Source organism: Vombatus ursinus, unplaced genomic scaffold, assembly GCF_900497805.2.
Source record: "Vombatus ursinus unplaced genomic scaffold, bare-nosed wombat genome assembly UNPS02014799.1, whole genome shotgun sequence".
NCBI classification, from domain to species: Eukaryota; Metazoa; Chordata; class Mammalia; order Diprotodontia; family Vombatidae; genus Vombatus; species Vombatus ursinus.
Window position 1 is genome coordinate 47,575,122 of NW_020954577.1, and position 15,877 is coordinate 47,590,998.

The 15,877-nt window shown below is 46.2% G+C and overlaps 1 protein-coding gene across 2 annotated transcripts in view; it reads right to left on the reverse strand.

Annotated features, from left to right (window-relative positions):
• The window catches only part of LOC114050588 (beta-chimaerin), a 291,310-nt gene that overhangs the window by 19,633 nt on the left and 255,800 nt on the right, over positions 1-15,877 (reverse strand). Inside the window, exons 1-2 of one of the 2 annotated variants that reach the window (XM_027872403.1) lie at positions 13,206-13,378; positions 11,561-11,638 (exon numbers count right to left, since the gene is read on the reverse strand). In XM_027872403.1, coding sequence (XP_027728204.1) covers positions 11,561-11,638; positions 13,206-13,346 — 219 coding nt within the window. In that variant the 5' untranslated portion in view covers positions 13,347-13,378. Of the gene's footprint in view, positions 1-11,560; positions 11,639-13,205; positions 13,379-15,877 lie in introns of those variants that run through there. The other variant, XM_027872402.1, reaches the window with a different exon arrangement.

A 15,877-nucleotide genomic window follows, 5' to 3' on the forward strand; every position in this document is an offset into this window, starting at 1 on the left:
CACACACACACACACACACACACACACACACACACACACACACACACGTCCTCCTATAAAAACCAGGCAGCAAGAGAACAGAAGGAGGGGCAAATGTCAAACACGAACCTGACTTTGAGCTTTGGGTTTTAGTTCACTATACCCATTCCCCAGAGCTTAAATATTGCCCCCATTTCACATAGCTCCACCGAGTCTCTGATTTCTGTAGGGCCACAGAGACAATGTTTTATATGCAAAGCCAGAAGTCTTTCTCCTAATTGGGGAAGGGGGAGGGGAAGGTTCAGAGTGCCCTGTCTTCTCACCAACCACGACCCATCTCAAAACCCAACCGACCGACTTTTTCCACGCTCTGAGGTTTATTGATTTTTTTTTCTCTTGAACATGTTTTTGGAGAAAGAACGTTTTGCGAACTCAAGAGCTGTAACAAAAATACCCCAGACAGGAAGAAAATATTCAGACAGGAAGAATGTTGGTCCAAGACTATCACAGCCTGAATTGCCCAAATATCATGGGGAGCCTGTGGTCGTGGTCTGCCTGGAATTCTTAGACCACGCCAGAGAGATAAGATGATGTGGTGGGAGATAAGATACCTTAGACAAAGAGCACAAAAATGACAGCCTACTCAAAAACAACAAGAATTGACTGGTCTGGAAAGCTTCTCAAAGCATTCACAGGAGCCAAGTGAGTGGGACCCAATTTGGCCAGTCCCAAATCACCAGGATGAATTTGCTTCAAATTTGCTGAATTTGGAAAGAAGTGTATGTACTCACCTTCCAGAACCTGTGGTTCTGTAAAAACAACCTCCATCAACACCCTCTCTCGAACCCCGACCTCTGGATAAACCAGTATCAATATCACCAAAAGTGTATTCAACAGCAGCAGGGAAAAGAGCCATAGCTACTGAGCAGCACTGGCTGGGGGCTAGAGCTCTTAGATTCAACTGATTAAAGGGACTGGAAGATGTGAGTTCAAGCCTGCCTCTGAGGTACAGGACTGTAGGCAAATCACTTAACTTCTTAGTGTCTCTGGCCACTGGTTTGTAACCAGTAGATTGAGTTTGGGAGTTTGCCTATGTTTATCAAATCACAAATCTGGGCCAAAACTAAACCCAAAAAATCCCACCAATATAAACAAAAAAGACACAGTGTAGGGTAGTGCAGAGTACGCTGGCCTTGGGGTCACGAGACCCCTGGGCTTTCAATTGCACCTCTGGCACTAACAAGCTGTGTGGCCATAGTAAGGTCACAAACTCTCTAAACTTCATTTTCTCACCTGTGAGCCTCAACTATATGAGAATGGTTTTGTCAGTCCATAAGTATTCATTAAGCACCTACTATGTACCAGGAATTGTGCTAAGCACCAGGCATAAAAAGGCAAAAGATGGTCTTTGCCTTCAAAGAACTTACAATCTACTTTAAAGTGCCAGACAACGATTGATTATACATTATTATTATCATCACTATATACATGAACAGAGATGGCAGATTCAGTAGAAGACTGGTCTAAAATTCTTGAAGGTTTGGATTCAATTCTGCTTCTGACACATTAGCTATGTGACCCTACTTTAATCTCTCGGTGTTCCCCAGCAACACTGTAAGAATATAAATTATAGATGGGGTGCCATTATGTATCATTGGAGGGAATTTCTGTCCTGGGAATTTCCTATGCCCAATGAAAATCAAGTCTAGACTGAAAAATATAACAATATACATGAAGTGCCATATAAAGACCAGCTATCTACCTAAGGTTGGAGTCTGGGATTTGTGATATTTGTTCAATCTATTCCTTATAGTCCAAAAAACAGGAAAAGAGACTATTTTATACCATTCAAGTCAGTAAACATTTATTAAGCACCTGCTGTGTGCAAAGTGTTGTGAGTCATTTCTCTTATAAAAGGTCTCCCTGGATCCAAAGACAGTTGCTGTGTGTGTGCGTGCGTGCGTGTGCACGTGTGTGTGTGTGTGCGTGTGTGTAGGGTATGCAGATGGTATCGGAGTGTATCTTGGTACAAACAGTTGCAGGGGACCTGGTGTGCAAGTGTTCAGCAGGAAGGGGACAACCCCGTCCTTGGAGGCCACAGAACTACCTATACCAGGGTACTTGTAGCTGTCCTGAGCATGTTTACAGGCCAGTAAGTGGTGCCCTGCCCAGAGCAGCGGGTCAGGCGCTACCTGCAAACTTCCAGTGAGGCCAGATGTGAGAACTAGAAGCAGGAGTCAGGAAGCAGCGCGTGTAGACTTGCTGTGAAGGAAAGCTTCCTAACCATGTTGTTGGGGTTCAGTCATTTCAGTCACGTCTGACTCTTTGTGATCCCATTTGGGGTTTTCTTCGCAGAGAGGATTTTGCCTTTTCCTTCTCCAGCTCATTTTACAGATGAGGAAACTGAGGCAAACAAGGTTAAGTGACTTGTCCAGGGTCACACAGCTAGTAAGTGTCTGAGGCCGGATTTGAACTCAGAACAATGAATCTTCCTGACTTCTACCCACTGCGTCACCTAGCTGCCCCCTAAGAGCTGGCCAAAAGTGCAACGGGCTGCCATGGCCAATCACAGGATTCAAGACCTAGAGCTGACTTAGAGGGACCTTAGGGAAGGGGCATGTAATCCAACCCCTTCATTTTACAAGAGGGGAAACTGAGACCCGTAGAGGTCACATAGGGAGTGACAGTCCTCTTGTTTTCTGTCAGAAGGGAAATAGAGACTCTCCTAAAAAGATATTAGTTCCCTCCAGACCTGCTCCTGTTCCAAATCCTTCCTTCATTAGGGAGCACCTCTGGATGGAAGGTGCCATCAATAACGGAAATGCTGCACACAGCCCCTTTTACCTCCCAAAGGTTTATGAGCTATAGCAGAGCTAGCCCAGAAGTGGGATCAAGGCTTTGGGTGTGCAGAGCTCCCCCCAAACCCGAGTGGTAATGCACACATGTGTTAAATAGCATGTCCTATGGTAGAAGCACACGTCAGAGTGACTCCCAAAGGAAAACCCTCTGGAGTAGCCTATTAAGACAAGGGGATGGGCGGGTGAATTTCTGCTCTGGGTATCCTTTCTCTGCCATATCACTGTCCCCTCAAAATGTTCAAAACTGATATTGATAATGAAGAGTTCTGCTATTTTCCAAAGGCACTAATCCAAGATGGGACAGAGAACCTTCTAAGATCTGCCTAACATTGACGTCTGACCTCCACATCTGGTGATTCACCAGATCTTGCTGGAGCTCTGGAAAGCATTGCTGAGAATAACAAAGTCCTAGGAAAGAGATCAATCACTTTCAGGGCAGAGGTAGTGTCTCTTCGCTGGTCCCTGTAGAAGGCAAGGGTTTCACAAGAGGAAAGTTGATTTCAGGAGTTCGTTAACTAGATGGTGTCAGCTAATGGGATTTGGAGCTCTCCCCGTGGGCATGTGCATGTTTCTTTGTCTCTCTCTCTTTCTGTGTCTTCCTCTCCCTTTCTCTCTTTCTTTGGGACAAAGTCTCTCTATCTTGCCCAAGCTGGAAGTGCAATACAGCCACACACGGCCCCGTCCCAGAACTGATGAACATGGCAGCTTTGACCTGCTCTATAACCAGCTTGGTCCAGTTCACTCCACCTAAGGCAATCTGATACTCCTCTATTCCCAGGGCAATGGCCATAGTGATATTAGTCAGTGCTGTGCTCAATTGGCTTATGCAACTCCCAAATTGAAGTAATCCACCAGCCTCAGCCTCTTTGGAAGCTGGGAGTACAGGTGTGCACTGCCATGTCTATCTGGGGATTTGGATTTATAGATAATGGATTAAAATACAGGAAGGATGGGCTCTTGGACAGGGATAGAATATACCTAACCATGGTTGATTAAAAAAAAAAGTCTACCATCTTGCGAATCTAATCAAAGGGCTTTAAAGGAAGGGGCAGGGAGAAATTGCCCTATGTACAGCTGCCAAGCTAGACACCATGGGGAAAAACAGCTACCACAGAGGAGGGAGAACGGCCATGGAGATGCCCAGTAACCCACAGGAAGTAAAGTCCAAGAAAGGAGCCCTGGCTTCGATGTCTATACAATAACCTACAGACACTGGCAATAAGCCAGGAGTCATTTGTGACTAACATGGATTGGAGACAAGCAAATGTCTCAGTTTGCATAAAAAGGAAATTCTGCAAAGCACAGGCCAATGACAGCTTGATTTCTGGTCAAACTCTACAATGCAAAGGGATACCTTAGAATGTACTATTCAAATAGCTTATTGATAGCTAGAAAAGGATGTAATGCTCATGAAGAGTGACTAACTTAATTTCCTTTTTTTGGAGTGTATTGCTAGAATGGTGGATCATGGAAGCACTGCACACAGAGTTTGCCTAAAGCTACATGGTTGATCAAGTCTCTCATGCTTTCATTTTGGACCAGGTGGAGGGACATAGGCTAGACGATGACACAGTTAGGAGTCAGAGATTCTTGGCTTCTGGCCACAAAGAATGTTGTTAGTGGGTTGAAGTGAATGTGAAATGAGGTCTCTAGTTGTGTGCCCCGGGGATCTGCCCTTGGCCTATGCTCTTTAACATTCTTATTAACGACTTGGATGATGATAATAATTATTAGCTGATGCATAGTGCTTTAAGATTTACAAAGCACTTTACATATATTATCTCATTTGATTCTCACAATAACCCGGTGAGGTAGGTGCTATTATTATCCCCACTTTGCAGATAAGGAAACTGAGTTTAAGAGGTCAAGGGCCTTGCTCAGGCTCACACAGCTAAATGTCTAAACTCGACTCTTTTGTGACTCCGAGGCTGAAGAAGCCTGCTCTGCCATAGATGGTACCTTCAGGTGGCTCAAAACTGGAGAATGACAAGTAAACAGTTGGAGAAGAGAGTTAGGTCCTGGGATGATGGGCTCAGTCTAAGGAAATGACGTTGAATAAGATAAACTTGAAGGTCTACACTTGAGTTCAAAGAATCAGCTTCATCCATAGAAGGTGGGGGTGGCATGTTTCCATAACTCATCCAAAACAAATCTTTGGGATTTAGTGAATGGCCAGGGCAAGGCCAGTCACTAGGACGCCATGACAGCTATGAAAGCCAAAGAGACCATGGGCTGCTGTTGGAGCAGCAGTGTCCAAAAACAGGGTAGCCATAGTCCAGCAGAGCGTGGCTGGACCTCATGCCCCTGTTCTATCATATGTCTGGAGAACGGCGTTTTAAAAAGGGGTATGATAACTGGGTGATTATCAGAGGAAGGGCCCCAGGATGATGAAGGACCTGGACGTCAGGCCCCTGAGGCCTGGGAATGTTAAGCCAGGCTTAGAACAGACTTGGTCTTCTCTTTAAGTGTGGCCGTGATCACTCCCTTCAAGTGGGATCTAGAAGAGGGGGTCAATATATTCTGTCTGACCCCCAAAGGCAGAGCTAGAAAACAGGCAACATATGGAAAATGCAGAAAGGTAGGCTTAGGCCCAAGGGAGGGGAAAACTGTCTAATAATGATAGTTATCCCAGAAGGGAATGGGTTGACTTGGGACCTTCTTGGTTTTCCCTCAGCAGAGATGTTGAAGCAAAGGCTGCCCGACCGTGTCAGGAGTGAAGCAGAAGGCTTCTGGTGTAGCTGCAGGTAGGTGAGGCCTCTTACCATGGGAGGTTTCTTTGGTTCCATGAGTTATCTTTGACATCTGTTCTCCTACAAAGTAGCTCACCTTCCCAACCTAGCTGTCTCTATGAAAGGCTCTACCATTCTTTACATCTCAGAGAACTTTGAGACTTGCTGAAGAAGCTGATATGGATGCATAGGGAATTCATCAACCAACTTAGAAAAGAAATATGGGGAAGACAGAGGCAAGTCCAGCCAACGAGGATGAGTATAAGAGCAGGGCAGGGTCCTGTAAAAATAATGTCAGGATGAACCAAAACTGCTGGAGGAAGTTAAATCCAACTCAAAAGTGCCTTCTTAATTTGATTGGGAGAAAAAGGAAGATCATAGAAGGGATGGGACTTTTGCTTAGGGTGGATGGGATGGTTATAATTAACCAAAGAGAGAAGGCAAAGATGCTCAATTCTTAATTTTTTGTTTGTTTGTTTTCTCTGCCAAGGAGAATGACCTTTGGAAAATAACAAAACAAAAATGGCTAATAGGATATGGGAAATGTGCCACAAGACTGGAAACGGGAACAGATCATGACTTTCTCAAAAAGAGAAAATAACAGAGCCTGTAAATTATAAGCCAATAAACTTGGCTTTGATTACTGGGAAATTTCTAGAACAATCATTAACAAGATGGCTGGTGAATGTCTAGAAAGGGAAGTCATAGTTGCCAAAGGCCAGCAGGACTTCATCAAGCACGGGTCATGCCAGGCTAACCCTCATTTTCTTTCTAGATAGGATTACTACAGTAGTAGATGAGAGAATGCTAGGATACAGTTTGCTTAAATTTTAGCTAAGCTTTGAATCAAGTATATGATCCTGTTCTTGTGGAGAAGATAGAAACATCAAGATAAGAGGATAAAACAATCAAATGAATTCAGAGCTGGTTGGCTGGCCAGATTCAAAGAGTGGTTATTAACTTCTCAGCGTTCAGCATGGGAAGAGGTCTCCAGTGGAGTGCCCCAGACATCAGCTCCTGGCCCTGCGTCCCTTAACATTTTTATCAATGCTCACTACATTTACAGATGAGAATTAGGACCACTGAGCTGAATCTCATAAGTTGAAATGCAGTAGGGATAAATATATGTCTTGCCCGCGGGTACAAAAAATCACCTTCACAAATACTAGATGGAGGGAGAAACATGATTAGTTAGCAGTTATTCTGAAAAAGATCTGGAGGTTTTAGTGGACCACGAGCTCAATGAGTCAGCAGTGGTAGCAAAACAACAAAAGCTAAGGTCACTTTGGGCTGTATCAAGAAGTTCTACAGCTTGTTGGAACGAGGAGCTGACAGTCTCACTTTATTCTGCCTTTATCTGGAATGGGGTGTTTAATTCTTTAAATGATGGTTTGCTGAGGGGCGTTCAGAGAAGGGCCACCTTCTCTGTGAAGGGTCTCTAGTCCATGCTTTGTGAGGAACAGGGCATGCTTAGCCTGGAAAAGAAGACTCGGGAAGGGCCCGATAGCTGTGCTCAAGCATCCAAAGGACTGTCCTGGGGAAGAGGGGACTAGACTTATTCTTCTGGGTCCCAGAAACAGAACTAGAAGCAATGGGGGAAATTGCAGAGACCTCTTTGGGTTTGATGTCAGGAAGAACTGTCAGACAATTTGTTGTTGCTGCTGTTCAGTCTTTCACTTGTGTCCAACTCTGTAACCTCATTTGGGGTTTTCTTGGCAAAGATACTGGAGTGGTTTGCCATTTCCTTCTCCAGCTCATTTGACAGATGTGGAAACTGAGGCAAACAGGGTGAAGTGACTTGCCCAGGGTCACACACAGCTAGTAAGTGTCTGAGGCCAGGTTTGAATTTGAGTCATCTTGACTCCAGCTCCAGCACTCCATCAAGGCTGCCTCTCTGAATATAGCCTTCAAGGGTTAAAATATATACATTTTTTAAAAATACCCACTTAAGATTTGGGATGACAGAGACCCCTTTGAGGAGTGTTCTGATCTTTGTTCCAGGTCAGGGGTTTCTTAAAGAAAATTCTCTCTTCTATTTATAGTATGATGTGCCTTTTGGAATGTTTATCCAAAAATATGCAGTGTTTCCAAGTTAAAGCTAGTCTGTGGTTTGCAGCAGAGGGCTGATTGGGGCTGGGGCTGGGGAGATGGGAATTACTCAGAATAGACTATGACAAATATGCCTTCTCTTGGACAATGGCCTGAGACACCACCATAGAGCCAGGATCAGCTCTCCCCTGTACCTACTGTGGGATGGCTAGAAGAAAACACTCCAGTTTGTCTCTTTTAGTCACTTTTTTTTAATCAAACTGTCTTAATTTACTCCTAATAATCTTCTCAAAAGATGCTATCATATGGAAGTGATAGCAAATCAAGAGTTAAAAGGACCATTTTTCAAAATTATCTTTATTTCCTCATAATAAATATTTCAATTCCTCTATGGGGTGGGGGTAGTACAGGAACCCTCTAGCTCACTTAAAAAAAAATTAAAAGCCTTAAAATTCATCAAGGTTCCCAGAGCCTCAAATTTTTAAAAAGATTAGTTTTCAAAAAGGATCCACCCACAGCAGTGAGTGGATTTGTTAAACAAAAGCAAAGTAAGATCCAGAGCACAGTAGCTATTCTGTGTAGGCATGGAGAATGGGAGGGCATGTTTCCAAGTACATTTGAGAGCCAGAGGAATTTTGAGGAGGAAAGAAAAAAGAATGCATGAGTCAAAGAGGATCCAGGCTCCCAGTCATGAGACCCCCATTAAAATGGTATGTTTTGTCAAGTGCACAAGAAAACATTTCTTTTCCTTTAAAAGGCTGAGTTTAAATAGGAACAAAACTAGACATGGAGGGAAGACGGGGACGGGGAGAGAGCTTAGGTTTAGAGCTGAAAGGAGTCAACCCTTTCATTCTACAGAATGAACTGAGATCCTGCAGAAATGAAGCTATTCGCCCATGATCATACAAGTAGGCTCTTTAACCCAAGAATTCAACCCGACTCTTATAAGGAAGAGAAGAAATAAGGATCCCAGAAGAACTAAGTTCTATGGAAAACGATTCTTAGCGCTACTGTTCAGTCCAACTCTCTGTGACCCTCTTTGGGGTTTTCTTGGCAAAGATACTGCAGTGGTTGGCCATTCCCTTTTCCAGTTCATTTTACAAATGAGGAAATTAAGGCAAACAGGGCGAAGTGACTTATCCAGGGTCACCCAGCGAAGAAGTGTCTGAGGCTGGATTTGAACTTAGGTCTTTCTGACTCCAGGCCAGCACTCCATCTACTGTGCCAGGTAGCTGCCCCATTCTTAATGCTACTGTTCAATTATCCTTTAGAGATACAGCAGTATCTCAGTAGCCAGCGGTGTCCACGCTCTCCATTCATCGGGTCTGGACCAACAGAACCCACACATGGCTTTCACCGGCCCACGTGGCTCCCATGGATGATCTGTGGTCAATGGAATGAAACAATTTCCCTTGTCATTTCTGACAAGGGGTTTTGTCATTCAGACAGTGACTTGTATTATCAACCCCAAGGCATGAGGAAAGATTCAGAAACAGGGCAAACCATTCTCTGTTCTCCCTTCCTTTCCTTTTCTTATCTCCATTTCTTCCAACTTCTAAATCCTAGCTCTCTGCTCTGCTCTCACAATTCCCTTTTATCCATCCTCCCAATCACAACACGTTAAATGCGGAAACTTGGCATGAGCATTCTTTAGAGTGAGTCCAACCTTTCTAGAAGAGATTCTCCCTGTTGCTCCGCCATTTCATTAGCGTCTGACTCTGTGATCCCATTTGGGGTTTTCTAGGTGGATATACGAGAACGGTCTGCCATTCCCTTCTCCAGCTCATTTTACAGATGAGGAAACTGAGGCAAATAGGGTTAAGTGACTTGCCCATGGTCACTCAGCTAAGAAGTCTGAGGCCAGATTTGAACTCAGGGAGATGTCTTCCTGACTCCAGGACTGGTGCCCTACGCACTATAGTGTCATTTAGCATCCCCCAAGGGATCCTAGAACCTCAGATTTAAGATTGGAAGGACACTTAGAGATTAAGCCCAATTCATTGGCTTCATCTCTGAGGGAACAGAGACCAAGAGAAACTGACCTGGGAAAGCAGAGAACCTGAGGCCAAGAAGGAGCTAGGCTTGAAACCTGTCTTTGGCACTGTGTCATTTCCAGCATGTCACTTAATCTCTGTGGGCAACTGTTTCCTCATCTTTAAAATGGGGATAATAGAACCTTCTTCCTAAAGTGGTTGTGAGGATCAAACAAGATTAGACAAAGTCCCACAACCAGTAAGGGGGAGGAGAGCTGGGATTTGAACCCATGTCCTTCACCTGCAGAGCCAAACATTCTTCACTAGCAACCACTGCCATTAGCTGAGAGGGCAAAAGGACCCGATTGTGATTTTCAGAGGGTAAATAGCTTCTCTAAATGTCATGTCTGGAATTGTGATGATACATACAATGATTTCCCTAGTCTCTGGTTTTAAATAAACATTGAGAAAAATCTGGGTTTTCTCCCACCAAATTTTCACTCTGTTCCCTCCATCTGACCAGCTAGCTGCCCAGGGTTTCTCTTTGAGCTGAACAGGATTTTAAGGGTCTTCCAGGGCACCAAGACACAGTCTGCACTTCTGGCCATTCACGTGTTCTGACAGTTGCCTAGGTCACAGAAATGATGCCCATCACAACCAGAGGCAACTAGTGGCCAAACCCAGAACATTAGGTGAGTATTTCCATTTCACGTGCAATAGTCATTTCTAGTTTTCCCTCTTTGGGGGACACGAGGCAGTGTGGTGCAGTGGTCAGAGACAGTCTGTCCATCCTGCCTCCGACCTGTAATGTCTGTGTGAGCCTTAAGTCACATCACTTCTCAGTATCCCAGAGTGTCTCTTGAATAGAAGCTGTTGACATGCAGGCTAAAAGTTCCTTACTAGGAATTAAACTGACCATCTCCCAGGTCCCAGCCCTATTCCCCATCTCCTCTCCTCTGGGGGAAGGACAGCCCTCTAGGTTTGCTATAAGGATCTTAAAATGTGACAGATCCTTCCTTAAAATAGAGACTGGCATAAAAAAGATGAATGGCCTTTTTAAAAAATCCAGACCTATGATCTGCTTGGTATGGGGAACTTCCAGTGTAGAGATTCCCTCCACCAATGCAGATTGATGACTCTCTTGTAAACAGTCTCAGGGAGTTTCCTAGAGCACTGACAAGTTAGTGCTTTGCCTAGGATCACATAGTCAGGTCTTTGTACCCTCCACCTCCACGGCTGACTTCATCCACTAGAACATTCAGCACATGAGTTTCATCTTCTACAGAGGTCAAGAGCTGGTAGAGGAGGTCGCCAAACCCTTTATTCCACAAATGAGAAAACTGAGATCCAGGTTTAAGCGAGCCGGAAAATATAAACTCTCTCCAGCTGCCAGTAGGGAACTGGGCTTGGACTCAGGATGACCCAGATGCAAATCTGCCTTTAGACACTAACTAGCTATGTGACCCCGGGCAAGTCACTTGATCAACTCTCACATTCTCAGTTTCCTCATCTGTAAAATGGTAATATGATAGGAACTATCTTACAGGGTAGATGTGAAGAACAAAGGCATAGTAAAGAGCTATATAAATGCTAGTTCCATAAGATTCAAACACACCATTTAGATGGCATTCTGAAGCTTTCCTATATGACAGAAAACAGAGGTATCAGAAGGAACACGAACACAAACACGCAAACACACACACACACACACACACACACACACACACACTGGTGGAGACCTCGGAGGGAGGTGATTGGCCCAAGGTCACAAGGTGCCACAGGCAAGAGTAGAACCCACTGGAACCAGACTGGGGTCTGTGAAAAGGCTCTCATTTCAGAAAGAAGCTTCGCAAGCACCAAGTTGTAAAGTCCATCCGCCGCTCCCTCCCTGCCCATCCCACTCTACTCTCCCCCACTCCCCCGCTATCAAATTCTCGCCCCCAGAAAACCCACCCAAAGTCAGCTTGCTTACCTTGAAGTTGTGGGTCTTTTCATAGTTGCAGTGGTTGTCATTCTGGGTTAAGGCAGCTCTTCGGACCAGAGAAGAAATCTGCGAATAGGCAAAGAGATTGAGCGGGGGCCCAAGCCAGACGCCCCTGGCCCCCACCTGGCCCGCCAAGGCCAAGGCCAGCAGCTCCTGCCACCGCTTCCGGCCCGGCGTGCTTCTGCGCCGGGCCACCGGGCACGCGGCCTCGGCCTCGGGCCGCAGCTCCTGGCTGAGCCCGGAGCGGCCATCGCCCAGCCGTCGGCTGCCATCCCGGGAGCTCCGGAGGGCCGGCACGTCGGGCCAGCTGCGCCGCATGTCCGACACCCAGCGAAGGGCCAGCAGCTGCTGGAGGGCGGCCCCTTCGGGAGGAGAGACCCGGGGCATGTGACTGGCCCCAGCTGCGCTGCGCCCTGCCAGGGATGTGATGGGCTGGGCTGGGCAGGGCTGGGCTGCCCTCCCTCTGAGCCGGGGTGGGCCGGGCTGGGGGCCCCTCTGCTCCAGCAGCTGAATCCTGCAACTCCCCCGGGGCTGCTTCTTAAGGCAGCCTGGTGCCTAAAACAATAGGGCGCCTGAACGTGCTGAGCTAGCCCGAGGGGAGGTGGGAGGCAGCCAGAAGATCCTGCCGGGGGACACGCAGCCCCCCAGGGTCACCGCACAGCTCACGGCAGACTGGCCGCAGGATTTTGGCTCCCACCAACCCCCGCCCCCCAGCCAAACACGACTGACTCCTGTTTGTTCACACACACCCCTTTCCCCCCATCCCCCTCTTTTAACACAGGCGCACACACAACTGGTTCCGCTTCCCAGGGACCGAGGCTGCATCCAATTATCCCCAGGCTCAGGACCTGAACTCCAACAGATTAAAACCTTTTAAACCCTGAGGGTCGTTTAATCTTGAAGGTTTGGGTTTCCCCAAATCCTCTAGCACCCGGAGGCTTACGGCTGTCTTCTAAAAGCACTAAATGAAAACATTGGGGGGCAGGGATGGAGGCGGGGTGGGGGTGGGGACGGCAGGTAATCCTCAAGGACAATCCATTTTTAAGACTCCTAGTACCACGGGGAAGGTTACAAAACTTTGGAAGTGGCTTTTCAGGCCTCCTACCCGCCCCCTCCCCGGAATGATTAAACAGCTCAGAGGCCAGCGTCTGCTTTCCAAAAATGAAGTATCTTGGTGCCTTTCCTAATTCCAAGTGCAGTCTATTAACTCAGCATCCCAAGCTCAGGACCCATACAGCATGTTGAGGACGTCAGTCAACAAGCATTTATTAAGGGCTTACTGTGTGTTAAGCCTTGGATGTACAAAAGGAAGCAAAATCATGATCCCTGTGCATCAGGAACTTTGGAGGGGTTAGAACATGCAGACAATTCTGTACATGCATGACATACAGAGCAGAAGGAAGATATTCTCAGAGGAAAGGCAAATCGTAGCTCTGGCTTGTTTTTACCCCCACTCATAATTTCCTCTGGGAAATCTTAGCTTGTGTATCTCATTTCTCGTCTATGATGAGGGTCCCAGTAAGCACTCAGGGTAATAACGAATATTAGAGGGACATCCTTTATTTTACACATTATCTTTCCCCCTCTTCCTTGCTCCCCCCCCCCAAAAAAAAGACAAACCCAAAAGACTCACAGTAATCAGTATACAATTCTGTGTAGTCCTCCCTAATCCTGATAACCCTCTTCCTCTGGTAAGAATGTTTGCAGGTCTTGAATGGGCTAGAAGGCCTTTGAGGTCCCTTCCAATTCTCATATGCTTGGGTTCCACTTTCATGAACCTAAGAACACATGGGGTTTTTCGGAGCACCCTCCTTTCTTGCCCCCAAATCCCTGTCTCAGGGATTAAACGCACTCCTATTTCTGCTCTACCCCCAAATACATCTCAGGCTTTGGTGCCTTTGCGCCTTTGGTCTTTTCTAAATCTTGAAATCACTTCCTTCTCTCTCTGCCTATTAAAAATCTTCCAGACCTTTCAGCCCCAGTTCAAACCCTATCCTCCTTCCAAGAAGCCTTCCTAGCCTCATCAGGCAGGAAGGACCATTGCCACTCACTCCCTGTATGACGTCAGACAAGTCCCTCAACCTCTCAGCTTCCTTCTTTGTTAAATGGAAGGATTGGAGGAGATGCCTTCGGGCATCATTTCCCGGCTTTAAGTTTATGGCTCTGTGCCCTGCTGGGAAAGGATGAATGACCACAGCTACGGTCAAAAGTCACTCAAAAATAACAAGAATGCTTGATGTTCCTATAATAGTTCCTATAGTAAATGTACTTCACATACATCTCATCTGAACCTCACAACAAACCTTTGACTCAGCTCCTTAAGGCATTTTATAGAGGCGCAGGAGAGGTAAAGGGACTTGTCCGGGGTCATACAACTAAAAAAGCATCAGAAGCAGTTTGCCAATCCAGGGCTTCTTCTCTCGAAGTCTAACACTATCCACTATTCCATGTTGTCCATTATTAAAATAACTTAATCACCCCAAACTTTGGTCAAGAAGTTAGGGTTGGTCTCCTGAATACCTCTCCCTCCAGTATCTATTAAGGAGCCTTGTACATTATAGGCACTTCCTAAAATTGGGGTGTCTTTTTTGTCCTTTTCTAGGAAAGGGGCTGAAAGGTTCATCTGCACCCCCCTTTTTCTGATGTCTTTTTTAATAGAGGAGGGACTTCCCCCGTCTCCAGTTCCTAAAAATCAAACATCATGAATCCAGGCAATGCCAACTTTGACAAACACTGAAGGGAGAATTAAAGGATCCTTTTCCCCCACTTTGAGACACTTGGCACCCAGGGGGTCCCCAAAACCAAGAGCCCAAAGTCTGTTTGCCAGCAGAATTCTGGGAATGGCATTTTTAGGATATCAGATGTCAGAGAAAAAAATGCAGAGAAAAAACAGCAGCACAAATTCTTCAGAGAAAAATTTGAGTCAGGGCATTTCTGAAATGAACTGTTTACAAAATAAACTTTAATGAGCAGAGGCTGTGATAATGAGCCTTGATTGACTGGAATCAGCAGGCTTTTTTCCACTCTGATGTTAGGGGACGAGCCAGCCAGTAAATGAAGAGGTCATGAGGGCTAAGATGAGTCGGCCTTTCTGGGCCAAGCATCAATCCAAGCATCTGGGGGCGGGGAGTGGGTGTGAGCAAAGCCCTAGTTTGGGAAACAGACTCACAGTTCTGGAGCTGGGAGGGATCTCAGAGGTCACCTAAGCCAACCCCCTCACTTTACAGATGTGGAAACTGAGGCACAGAGAGATTAAGCAACTTGTCTGGGGCCACATAATGATTGTCTGGGACAAGGGTCAAACTCAGGCTGCCTCAAAAGTCATAGGATCATGGATTTAGAGCTGTCTGGGACCTTGGACACCATGGAGCCCAACTCCCTCATTTTACAGGTGAGGACACCCAGGTCCAGAGAAATCCAGGGTCACATAAGAAATAAATAGTTGAAAATTTTACAGGTGAGGACACCCAGGTCCAGAGAAATCCAGGGTCACACAAGAAATAAATGGTTGAACCAGGATTTGAATCCAGGTTTTTGGACTCTAATTTTAGCCCTCTTCTCACTCTATCACTTCAGCAGAGTGGCACACCAATACACCTCAACTGCCAACTCCCATGTCCAATGAGGGGCAAAGAGCTGCTGGACCATTTGGGGGACCAGTGCACAAGGTCAAGCTGTCTGACCCTGATTGGATTGGATTCCCTCTAACACAAGGTATCCTCAGGTTGAGCCCGCTCTTTCTCCAATCGCCCTGGGACCCCTGCTCTGCTTCTGGGCTGATCCAGAGCAGAGGGATCCTTGTTGGAGATGTCACCCCCTCCCCCCAGTTGCCTGGAGGATTGTCCTTCCAGGCACAGATGGTCCCTCTCAATACAAGGGCCAGGAGAAAAGGGAACTGGGACCTCCAGCCTTCCTCTGGAACTTACTTCACATCTCTCCCTCCCCCCCAACCCTTTGATACGGCCACATTCACATAAGGCAGGGGGCGGGCATGTGGGCTCTATCAAGGTTTCTAGCTGGAAAACAAATGGATGAGGCTGATTTGTTTAAAAAGCCCAACCACTGTCATCCGGCTTGAGGCTGCAGCTGTTTCTACTTCAAGGGATGTCACAGATCTCAGCCAATTAAAAGGCTTCTGAGAAGCCGTTTGGATGTAGCTGCTGGGCAGGCCGGCCCAATGCCTCACACAAAAGCTGGCACCCGGTTCTCTTTGGTTTTAATTATTTTTTAAACTTTATTTCATTTCCCCTCAATTAACAATGATTTATTTCCTCTTCCTCCCACTTCTCTCCAAAATTGGAAAAA